At 39.4% G+C, this 12,978-nt stretch overlaps 1 protein-coding gene across 8 annotated transcripts in view; it reads left to right on the forward strand.

The window, feature by feature from the left end:
* The window catches only part of EML6 (EMAP like 6), a 207,679-nt gene that overhangs the window by 92,344 nt on the left and 102,357 nt on the right, over window positions 1-12,978 (forward strand). For all 8 annotated transcript variants that reach the window (XR_012902987.1, XM_075925487.1, XM_075925491.1 and 5 more), the window contains 3 exons: window positions 5,451-5,618; window positions 6,588-6,694; window positions 11,388-11,506. Coding sequence is in view for 7 of the 8 variants with exons in the window: in XM_075925487.1 (XP_075781602.1) it covers window positions 5,451-5,618; window positions 6,588-6,694; window positions 11,388-11,506 (394 nt within the window). In the remaining variant the exon portion in view is untranslated. The remainder of the gene's footprint in view (window positions 1-5,450; window positions 5,619-6,587; window positions 6,695-11,387; window positions 11,507-12,978) is intronic.

Consider the following 12,978-nt stretch of genomic DNA (forward strand, 5'->3'; position numbering starts at 1 on the left):
GGGAGATATATGAAAACAGAATATATCGTTTTCCTCCCAAATTTGATGTCCTTATTGGACATGGTCCTATCTAGGGAAGATCTGACACCATCAGTCTAGAAGCAAAATAAAAGGAGAAGCTGGTCTTTGGTCGATCTACCAATAGGAGCATTGCCACACCTACCATACTGCTGACAGTGCCATTATAATTGAATCCTACATTCTCCTCTTTAAGACTGTCCAGCCTTGAGGTGGGAAAGACATCATCTCCACCACAGAAAGTGAGTCCATATAGAGAATCTTCAACCCCATGCTGTGGGGACCACCTCAATCCATGTTGGATTCTTTTCATTGGCTTTACTGAGGATGTGGGACTCATACATGCAATATTCATCAGTGATACAGTCCCACCAAGAATCACACCATCCCTTCTCCAACAAGAGACGAAGGAGCTTCTGGATGGAGAAAGAAGATCCAGATTCAGCTGTACTGCTGGTTCTGCCAAGAATATAATTTTCATCTCCAGTTGCCCTGGCTTCACCATCTATACTGGATGATCACAAGCAGAACGAGGATCTTTTAAGGAGGATTGCAGATATGTTCCATATTCCTCTGGAGGAGGTCCAAGAGAGATCCAACAAACTTCTGGACAGTTTACAGAATGCAGTGCCTCATAAGGTGGTGCTCCCAGTCAGGGTAGTGGCCAAAGTAGTGGCATGCTCTAGCAACATGCACAACTGTTCCTAAGAGTAAAAAAAAGAAGTACTTTCTTCCAGGTGAGAGAGCAGAATTTTTATTTGCACATCTTGTTCTGAAATCCCTGGTTGTTCAGGGTGCTACTTGAAAGAAGTATGCAACAAGACACCCCTCAGATAAGGAGGCTAAATGTTTGGACCTTCTAGGGAAAGGAGTGCTTACATCTTCCAGCCTGTGATTATGACTAGCCAGTTAATTAGGCACTACTTGTGAAGTATGATTTCATAACTACTGCAAGTTTTCAAATATCAGAGACAGGTTCCTTCAGGAAGACAAAATACAATTTCAAGCCTTTATTGAAGAGGGTAGACTAGAGGCCAGGTCACCTATTAAGCTGCAGTAAATCCAATTAATACAGTTTCTAGATTGATGCCAAGAGCCATCGTGATGCATTGTGAATTCTGGATTCATTTATTTATAGGATATATCCTATATCCTGCATCAGAGACCTGGGGGGCAAACAGAACATGACTATGCCTGAAACATATGAGTAAGTTTCTGAAGGAGGGTCTTCAGATTCCTATTTTATTATCACAGAGAGAAGTCCTCTGTTTTGCATATGGACTACCATTCTTTTTTTGTCTTTTTTTTTTTATCGGCAATCATTCCCATTTGATTTGAGACATGCTTCAGGGATCTCTTCCAGAATCATTATTGTATTGATATTGACTTTTGAGAAGAAAAATATCCACTTTCATTTCTTCCTGGACAATTTTTTGATCCTGTACAGAGAGAATGCTGAAACAAATATCAAGTGAAGCAGTTTCTGGAATATTATGGATTTATGATCAACACAGACATCTCATGTCAGATCATAGGCCTGGGCTGAGGATGAATACTATCCAGTGCATGTTCTTCTCTCAGAATATTAATAGAAAATGAAGGTGGCCATAGTGTTACAGAAAGAAAAATCCACTTCTTATTGGAACCAATTGGGAATACTGATCTCATTTACAGACACACTTCAAGGAAATAAAGTTCACAGACAATGTATCTGTGTTTTTTATAAATAAGCTAGAAAGATCATGATCAGCCCTGCCCCTGACAGAAAAATCAAATTCTCCTCTCCTGGCAAAGCAAAGTTTTGTATATCTGTATACACTGCTCATCAAGGAAAAGATGAACAATAAGCCTTACATGGCAGAACTGTAGAATTAGCACTGGAAACATCTTCACTTATTGTAAATAAGGTTAGCAAACTGGTGACTGGACCTTTTTATATCTGGAAACAGCAATAAAATGATCTCTCTATGAGTGTCAAGCTAAGATGTGGGGAATAACTTCTCACAATGCTGGGCAATGTTCCATAAATCAATCTGCATTTTCCGCTGCTTTCCAGGATTATACAAAAGAGAGATTTTTATGCCTTTCTGACTGAAGAGGTTTTGACACTCAGGCATGATTAACTCTACATTAGACCTTTGGATATCTCTGTCTCACAGAGGATGTCTGCTATTAATATTAAGAAGTGTCCTGCTTTCTGTTAAGCATCAAAGTCTAGTGGTTCAGAGCACTGATTATATAGGTTAAACTAGTCCTGTTTCCTGATTTGAGATCTTCTAGGCAACACATCTTCATGAATATATAAATTAAACAAATTATACATATTTTGTATAATTTTTAGCCCTTTTTTGATAGTCTTCTTTATGACTTAGTGCCCAGAGGAAGATGGAAGACATGCAATATTTTGAATGTTCATATTTAAAGGGTGATCTTGCGTTCTATCCTGTATGGTCACTGTTGTGAAAATCAAATTGTTACAAATCTGTGGACCTTAGCACAATTAAGAATAGGAAAATGTATCTATTTGCATGAACATTTTCTTCGTTTGAATAACAATGGCTACAGATACAGCCCACCATGGAGACAAATGGATCATCCAGAACAGAGATGGATATCAAAGATTTTGGTTTGTTTTGTGAGGGGGAATTCCTCATGCTCTTCAATAAGAAAAATACTAGGCTGTACCTCAAGCCAATTCTCTAAATAAAGTATATATAACACAATCTGTAATTTAGGTAACTAGAATTGAATTAATCTGTCTATGGAAGTTGTCTCAATGGGAGGGAACTTCAGAGGGTGGTGCATTTCCTTGCTGCTAGTTACTAACAGATCTGGTTAGCAGAGGGTATGTCTACACTAGCCCCATAGTTCGAATTAGGGAGGCTAATGAGGGCGACCGAAATTGCAAATGAAGCGCGGGATTTAAATATCCCGTGCTTCATTAGCATGTTCCTGGCCAGTCGCCATTTTGGAAATTGAGTAGCCTGGAAGAACTGCCTGCGTCCTCATGCGGCAGAGAAGGGCGATTCCGAAATAAACCCCTTACTTTGAATTACCAGTTAAACCTCATGGAATGAATTCGAAGTAAGGGGTTTATTTCGGAATCGCCCTTCTCTGCCGCATGAGGACGCGGGCAGTTCTTCCGGGCTAGTCAATTTCCAAAATGGCGACCGGCTGGGAACATGCTAATGAAGTGAGGGATATTTAAATCCTGTTCTTCATTTGTAATTTCGGTCGCCCTCATTAGCCTCCCTAATTCGAACTAGGGGGCTAGTGTAGACATACCCAGACTGAAGTACCTGTTACAATGAGTAATCCTGTCTTCAAACTTTGTTATCTGAAGTAAGGAAATTTTTAAATAGGCACATATAAATCTTCCTGTTGTGTAGAAATGTAAAAGATGGCACAGATGAAAACAGTATTTTTTATTTAAATTTCATATAAGTAAATTTGTCTAGCACTGCAGCATACTCCTTACCTTACCTAAAAATTCTTGCAACTAAGAATTCACTTCTAAACAACATAGGAATTGTCATGTATTGGACTACATTTTTCATTATTTAGTCCATACTTTTGATGATCCAGTACAGGTTGAATCTCCCAAATATGGGACTCTCTGGTCTGGCAACATCTGCAGCCTACGAGGGCCATGGATGTTGCTGGACCAAAGAGCCCTGTAGGCAGGAGCGGGAGCCACCCAGACAACAGAGGGCTGGGGAGCCCTGTCTGAGCCAGCAGTGGCTGAGCCAGATGATGTCTGGGGAGCCCCAGACCGGCTGTGGAACCCCCAGCATTAGTGGGACCAAGCAGCTAGAAAACCACCAGCAGCAGTAGGCCAGGTGGCCCCAGCCAGGGAACTCTCCAGTATTATCAGGGTCCGGGGAGTCCCAGCCGGAGAACCCAATCCCCTGCAGCAGTCGGGCTAGATTGGCCAGGCTGCCTCAGCCAGAGAACCCCTGGAGGCAGTGGGGCCAGGCGACAACAGGGAAGACTTGACCAGGGAGCCCTGAAGAATCCCCAGTGGCTGCTGAGTGGATGGCTTCTGAGCAGGGCTGTCTGCAGCAGGGCTAACAACAGGGTGGGAGCCCCAGCTTTGGGAACCCAGGAGTGAGGCAGCCAGTAAGGGAGCATTAACTTCCCCTAGTCCAGCAAACTCCCTGGTTTGGGACTGTTCAGGTTTTGAGGGTGCTAGACCAGGAAAGTCCAATGTGTACATTGAAATAGTTACGATGACAGGGTGAATGAGATGCTTCAAAAGAAAGTGTAAACCTTCTATAATGTTTTTGTAAGCTCAGGCAATAGTGATTGGTTTTTGTGAATATCTTCCCTATCATGCCCAAAGTTCCCTACCATTGCCCTTCACGTCAAGTAACCATTTAAATATTCACTCCAGTGACATAATGGAAGTGCTGTGTATAGCCATGCAAGAGAGCTAGGATGAAATTCTAATCCCATTTAAGTCAATGGCAAAATTCCCATTGATTTTGATAGAATCGGGATTTCACACATCTTTTGGTTTCTGGATTTTAGTTTGGTTGCTTCTGTCTAATACACAGAAGACTAAACAAACCATTTGCATTGATGACATGCAAAATCCATCTTCAGAAGGTTATTTTACTTCAGGAAATACTGAGAATACTGGGTTATTGTTCTCCCTTTTGTTAGCTTATCAATACTTATGTATAAGATTGGTAGTTATTGGGACCCTCTTCATCCTAGTTTTTAGAGTAGTTTGTACCCTATTTTCTGGTCAGGCTTTCAGAAGTATACAGAGAGGATGGAGGAATATCTGTTAGTTCCATCACTACTTTGTTTTGGTAAAGAACTTCTATTGTTGTTATACTCTGAAATTTCATCCAGTTTGGGAAGATTAGACTGAAGTCATCTGACTTTGAGCAGCTATAGTGAGCTAAAATGTGTTGACCTTGTGTGTACAGTAGAATAAAAGTTGGGTTTAGGTAAAAATTGTTAACTAACTCCAACTTCTTTCTTAATTTAGACAAGCTTTTAAACAATATATAAATGGTACCCACTAAAACCAACTCCAGCATTACCTTGTTGTCTACTTGCTCATCTCTTTCACAGTCTAATCATTTCAACTCTATCATATACTCAATAGTACTGCTGAATCATGAGCTTTCTATAATTGTTGCCTATTGTGCTGTTGCTTTTCTACTGATTTAGCTTTTTGTTGTATTTTATTTCAGCATGAAATTTTAAAAATAATAACCTCTTATCTTTTGAAACATAATTAAACAGTTAGGCTGATGGAAGCTTTATTTGACATGTTTGGAATTTTCCAAGAGCATACTAGCCAGGAGACAGATTTGTAATGTAGAGCCCCATTAAAAAATATGTATGTACTGTCATATCACTGGTTTTTTTTTAATTAATTGGCTATTTTCACTTTTAACTTTTTTTATATATTTTAGGAGCTAAGTTTAGAAAATATGCTGGCCACTCAGCACATGTAACTAATGTCCGTTGGTCACATGATTTTCAGTGGGTGTTAAGTACAGGAGGTGCTGATCACTCTGTTTTTCAGTGGAGATTTGTTCCAGAAAGTGTAACAAATGGAATCCTTGAAACAGCATCACAAGGTAAAAAAATAATTATTTTTGAACATTGTTTATGATATTTATTTTGTTATTTATATTTCATAGAAATCAAAGAAATATGTAGCACTAATGCAGAAGGTTGTGAAGAGCAAAATGTTATATTTTATATTAATCTAAAAAATGCCACACATCCAGTATGCAGAAGGCCTTTTGCTTTCCTGTAGATTAATGAGAGTTAATAGACTAGTGTATGTCCCAGGAAAAGTCCACTCAAATAATCCTGTAGCAGGATTCAGGGTCCAAATATAAGAAACTTAAAAAAAAGAGATAGATGTACTAGATCAGAATCAGTTTTTGGTGACCTGAATTGCTCACACAAATCCCAATTGTGCATGAAAAAGGCACTTATCTGTGTAATTGCCTTTTTGTGTTTCTACATGCAAACATAACTATAAACAGGGGAGATTTGTGTGAGCAATTTAAATGATCCTTTATGAAAAATGCATCTGTAATGTCCATTGTGTAATATTCAACAGAAGCATATAAATTACATAATGTTGACTAAATATTGGATTTCCCTGCAGGAATTTTTTCCCTTTGTCTCAGACCCTGCAGAAATTAACTGTTTTTTTCCATATAATACATTATTTCAGGCAAGAAAAGGGTTCACACATCAAGCAATATTTCAGGATGACCATATAATTTCTACATGTCACCACTATAAAAGGTAGTTACAGATAAGGTATAGTCCCAGTTGAGTGAATTGCATTAATTATTATTCAGGCTTTTTTACAAGAGAGACCTGGGCATTGAAGTGGGAGAAGTATCAGTATTTAGCTTTGTGATGCAAAACCAGAAATTTTCAATAAGTCCATGAAATGTTTGTAAACACTTTTAAGCTTCTCAAGATTTTACATTAATTCCTGGTCATCTAAAAGTTTGTGAAAATGTGACATAATATTCTGTTCTGACTAGATAATAACTGTTAAATATGGATTGATTTTTATGCAGAGGGTTGTATTGATTTATACAGTGAAGAATCAGATTCTGACTTATCTGATGTGCCAGAGCTAGATTCAGATATTGAGCAGGAAGCTCAAATCAACTATCATCGCCAAGTGAGTAAAAATTAATATACACAAAAAATCAGCTGCCAAATAACCCCTTATAACTTTTCAGTAAAGCCAGTTAAAATAAAGTTCAGCAAATTCAACAGTCTACTTCAAGAAAACAAATTTTGACAATATTTAGGCTGGTTATGCAACCAATATCCAAAATAAAAGCCGAGTATACTTTAGTACAGATGATTATTTGAAAAGGGTTTAAGAAGAAGTGCCTATATGTACAAAAGCCATATACTGGCGTGGTAAATTTACCCTTTTATTTTCACAGACACCAGTTTCAGTTCATCCAAACTGTATTATAATATTATAATACACTTAAAAACTACTTTAAAAGAACAATATTAAGATTGCAAAATCAAGAACTCAGCAGTATAGAAACAGCAAAACTAAGGAGGCCCGGGCAACCTTAATTCTTTTTCCTTGTGTGTGCGTTATGATATATTTTAATTATATGTTCACATACTATTTTTTCCATGGAACCAATGCCTCATTCAGTTTACAAGATGGGCCTGCTCTTAGGATGAAACATGGTGATATAATAAAGGAGGCTGTCTGTAAGAGCTTGCTTCGTTTACTGCAGAAATTGGAAGGTGTGCTTTGAATGAAGTAGGGGATTAACAGAGAGAAAAAGGTCAAGCCAGATGAATGTTGCTGCCCTGTAGAACTGGATTTTATCCTCTTTTAAACCAGGCTTTTTAGAAGTAATCACTAATTGGGTATTCCTCATTTTCTAGGAGTTTGACTTGATATCCTGTGATCTGATTTGCAGAGGTACTGAGAATTAACTGAAGTTAATGAGTTCTGCTTTTAACATAAAAAATGATAGCTAATAGTGATAGTTATTCTGAAAAATCACATACTTTTTGTCTCACATTGGTCATCCAAATTAGTGAATACTTTTGAATTTATTCTCTGTGCCTGAGCGACCTACTGTAAAATGGGATAATGCCACATTCTTATCTCACTGAGCTGTTGTAAACAGGAATTAATGTATATGCGTGAAGCACTCAGATACTATTGAGATGAACACCATAGAAAGGCATATGGGATCATTTAATAATTCTGTGTTCACACACTGAACAAAACAAAACATTGGATAGCTGCTTATTAAGTGAGCAATGTCCATCATGGTCCTGTGGAAAAAATAGTGTGATTATGTAATTACTGTATCAATATGGCACTAAGGGGGCAAATTAGAGTTCCACAGGTAATGGGGTGGGGGAAGCAATGACTCTGAAAAATGATTGGAGTCAGTGAAGGATATGCATCTGAATGTGACTTCCCAATGTGCAGTGCCAAAGGCACTAATGCAATCCTGGGATGTAAAAACAGAGAAATCTCAGGTATGAATAAGGAGGAATACTGAGTCCAGTTCTGGTGCCCACAATTCAAGAAGGATGTTGATAAATTGGTGAGGGTTCAGAGAAGAGCCACAAGTATGATTAAAGGATTAGAAAACATGGCTTATAGGTGATAGATGCACAGAGCTGAGTTGATTTAGTTTACAAAGACAGTAAGCAGTGATTTGATCACTATCTATAAGTATCTATGGAGGAAGCAACTATTTAATAATGGGTGTTAAGTCTATCAGTGAAATGTATAACACAATCCTGTGGTTGAAAGTTGAAGATTAACAAATTTGGATTGGAAATAAAATGTAAATTTTTGACAGTGAGAATAATTAACAATTGGAACAATTTAACAAGGGTGGTGTCTCCATCACTGACAATTTTTGAATCAGAATGGGATGTTTTTCTATACTATACAAATTATTTTGGTCCAATTCAGTGGTTTGTGTAGTACAGGAGGTCAGACCACATAGTCATACTGGTCCCTTCTGGCTTTGAAATCTATGAATCTATGAATAGTAATGCTGGCAATTCCTAACTTTTAAGAACTTGAATTTGCAACTTTAACATTGGTCTGTTAGTATAGTTTTTGTGTGTAATTGTCTGGCTTTCAAAAAAAGCAAATGAAGGAACAGAAATTCCACTATGTGGCATCTTATACATGGATCATCAGCAGTGCTGGAAACTTTAGATCTATTGCACAGACCTCTGAGCTGGTAGAGTAACCGATAACAGTAGGCTACTGTCTATGTCAGTGCTCAGACAGGTCACCTGTCGGTTTCACAGATGTTTTCTAACATCAGAGGAATGGTGATACTCAGTGAATCTAGATTCCATTCCAGACTTTGTAGGGGAATGTGTCCTGGTGGGCACAAACTCTTCTGCCTATTTTTCTTTCTTAATCCCTTCTGTTCTATCCCTTCCAACATCTCTGTCCCAGTATTGCCTCTCTTCCACTCTTAAGGCTTGTCATCTCAGTCCCATTCTTTTTGCCTACTCGGTCTCTTCTTCCATGCTTAGTCTCTTAGCCTCCATACTTCCAGTCTCCTTGATAAATCCAGTTCCCCACTCCTTGTCTACTCTGTGTGCCCCATTCCTCCCTACTCACCTCCCGTCTCCCTCCCTGGGATCCTCGTTCAGTCTTAGTCCTCTCCTCCCACCCTTCACCCTGCTGCTTGCTCCAATCTCTTTTCCCCAATCCATTCCATTCTTCTCTTCCCTGGTACATCTTTTGTCCCCTCTGCATTTGAATCAGATGGCTTCCTCTTCCTCCACAGCATCTGAGTTCCAGCAAGGACTAGCGGGGGAGTGTCATTGATGTCACAGAAGAGACAGGCTCCCTACTCTCACTTCTAATAGATAGCCCCATCCTGAGTCAGAGCAGCTGGGTCATCCATTGCAGTGAAAATCCAGCTTCATCCTTGTAGCCCTTTGTTGGAGTTACTGTGAGGGAATAAAGCACGAACAATCTTGTTAACACCAGGAGATATGAGACAGTTAAGCATGCTCAGTGAGGACAGAGACTTTTGATATTTTAGCTGCTAAAATTGAAAGACTCTACTGAGTATGTGTGAGTACAGACTATCCTCACTAGAAGTCCAAGATATGTTCCAAAAAAATTTGGATTTATAGCAAAACAACTTAAAGTGGAGAAGTCTGGGAAATAACCTGACTAAGCAGGGAGGAGACAGAAAGACACAGAGGGGAACTAAAAAGGCTAGATAAAAAAGGCTAGCCCAGGGAGAATCACAGCACAGGCCTAGCTATTCAGTACATGTCCCTAAGTCAAAACCCAGAGTAAATGATGGAACTGGGTTCACTTAGGAAAGGGACATACAAATCCATTGCAAGAATTATTGAGCCCACAGTGGGTGGAGGGGGACTACAGGTTATGCCCTGGAGCTAAGCAGATGACTAGCCTCAGAGAGTATGGAAGAATGTTGTCTGTAAATGATGTTTTGGGATTTTGTGTGGACAGTTGTGACTCAGAAGGGGTGAACTTAAGATGGTGGCCCAACTGAAGGACCAAGTTACTGGAAGAGAAGCCACCACAGTGCCAGAGCAAACATTGGCCGGGTGTGGCTAATGAAGCCAGAGAATTGCTATGCCACACCATGAGTAGGCCCCTTAGTAGTGAATGGACTTACTTACAGGTGGAATCATTTAAAAGTTTTTAAAGATGGTGTTTGAAATTAGAGATGAAGTTTGTGAACAGTACAGTGTGTGCTGAAGACAGGTAAATTGTCTAGAGGCATCCAAAATTTCAGATGCTTATCTGAACCTCTGTGTGGTAACATTTCCAGGGCATACATTCTTATGAAGTTTTCAGCATACATTGTTGAAATTAGGTCAGAATTAGTGTGGAAATAGTTGGGTTTTTTGTTTTGTTTTATTTTCAAGAGATTTTTGGCACTTCTCTGTTGGCTAAAGCCAGAAAATGAGATGTGCAAAAAAGAAATAACTTAAAGCTATATTTCAGCCATGTAGTGTATTTAATTGATGTCAGAGCCTCTAAATGGCTTCAAACAGCTCTCGAAGTTTCACAATGTTACAGCATCTCTAACCAATTTACATATATAACATTTTGTATCTCTGGTGTATATATTAAGACTGTAATTCCATCTCAGGATTCTGGTGACATTTGCAAATCACTTAAGTAGTATGCTTATTGTGTATGTCACCAGAACTACTTGATGTAATTATTTCATTATTATGTATAGCTTTGAGTAAGTGTATTAAGTATGATGTTGGAAAAAAGTTTAGAATATAACTATTAAAAAAACTGTTAAAAAAGTAGCATGTAATACATGAAACTGCTTGAAAACCAATGATCTTTCATTGATCTTCCATTAATATCATAGGGTACGTCTACACTGCAACACTATTCCAAAATAACTTAGTCTGTGTCTACACAGCAGGCAGTTATTTCAAAATAATGTCAAAATACTGTCAAGCTGGAGGACTCTTACTCCAACTCCTATAATCCTCATTGTACAAGGAATAAGGGAAGTCGGAGGAAGAGTGCTCTATTTTGAAATAAGTGCTGTGTAGATGTTCCCTATTTTGAAATAAGCTATTTGGAAATAAGATATGCAATTGACGTAGCTCAGTTTGTGTAGGTTATTTCAAGTTAAGCCTGCAGTGTAGATACACCCATATTCACTAGAGGGAATCCTTTTCCCTTTAGGGCACAGATTGTGACTTCTTCTGTGTCTTGTACATTATTGAACAAAGGAACATACCTTATCTTTTTCATTATTATTACTTAAGAAACTTGTCAATGTATATTTATGTACAACACACTTAAGTTGTATAATTATATGTAACGTATTCTTTAGGTTTACAAAGAAGATCTACCTCAGCTGAAACAACAAAGTAAAGAGAAAAACCATTCAGTGCCCTTCCTTAAAAGAGAGAGAGCTCCTGAGGACAGCTTAAAACTGCAATTTGTACATGGGTATTGTAACTACTAAGTAAAGGTTCTTGGACTTCTCTTTTGTACGCCACAATGTTCATTGAACAATGCAGTGCTTAAATAAATACTCTGAAACATACCTTGATTAATTTGAGGTAAAGTATTTGATGCAACATTTCTCTTTGCTTACTCACAGGTAAATTACTTTCCTACTGGTATTGTGGTAAAAATGGGGATATAACCTATACATTTCTCTTTATTTCAATTGTGATTGTTAGGGAGGGAACTATAAAGAGGTACCATTGTACTCAAGGAATAACTAAAAGGAATAATTAAGCATCACCCTTTTTTTTTCTAGATCACTTTTCCAACTCCCACTTGACTTTCACTGATATTTTCTGGAGTAGTCATTAGGTCCATTGGTTATGGTTGTTTTAATTAGTAGAAATGTGTAATACATTTGCAGCATCAAAGCATGCAACACTTTCTTGGGCATAATTTATCTGGTAGTCAAGTGGAGTATCGACTACTCGCTTCCCCTTGCCCTGCTTCCTCTATATGGGTATGTCTATACTAGCTCATTAATTCGAGGTAGGTAGGCAAATCAGGCAACTGGAGTTGCAAATGAAGCCCAGGATATAAATATCCCGGGCTTTATTTGCATGTTCCCATCCGGCCACCATTTTTAAATCCCCCTTAGTTCAAACGAACTGCCAGCGGCTACACGCGGCAGTTTAAAGTTAATCCGAACTAAGTCCTTCGTTCGGATTAACTGTTACTCCTCGTGGAATGAGGTGTAACAGTTAATCCGAACGAAGGACTTAATTCGGATTAACTTTAAACTGCCGCGTGTAGCTGCAGGCAGTTCGTTCGAACTAAGAGGGATTTATAAATGGCGACCGGATGGGAACATGCAAATAAAGCCCGGGATATTTAAATCCCGGGCTTCATTTGCAAATTTGAATGCCTACATTTGTCACCTTAGTTTGAACTAGGGTGGCAGTGTAGACATAACCTATGAGACTCAGCAGGTGTGGGAGAAACAGGAGCTGGTGCTGGGAGGTAGCTGGCTTAAAAGCTGGTTTCCCTCAGCACCATCTCTGCAGTGCTGCCTGCTGCTGCCTCTATCAGAGACAGTGGGGGGGAGGGATAAGGGAAGCTGCGGCGAAGCAGCCTCTGCCCATGGTGGGCTGAGGCTGCTCTGGCCAAGCAGCCCCTGTTCGTGGTGGCCCAGGCTGGCCGTGCGCAGTGGCTGCTCTGGCAGCAGTCCCAGTCCATGGCCAGCCCTGCCCACCATGAACAGGGGCTGCTGGACTCGGCACAAGCCATGACCAAGCAGTCCCAGCTAGCACTGGCCCGGGGACACTGCACCTCCGCATTTTAAATGTAGTAAGAGTCTGGCAGCGCTTACTATATTTAAAATGCAGAGCTGCAGCGGATGTGGCTGCTGGAGCCAGCATGAGCTGGGACTAATCAGTCCCAGCTTGAGCTGGCTCCAGAAGCCATCCCCACTG

This window comes from Pelodiscus sinensis, chromosome 3 (assembly GCF_049634645.1).
Source record: "Pelodiscus sinensis isolate JC-2024 chromosome 3, ASM4963464v1, whole genome shotgun sequence".
NCBI lineage: Eukaryota > Metazoa > Chordata > Testudines > Trionychidae > Pelodiscus > Pelodiscus sinensis.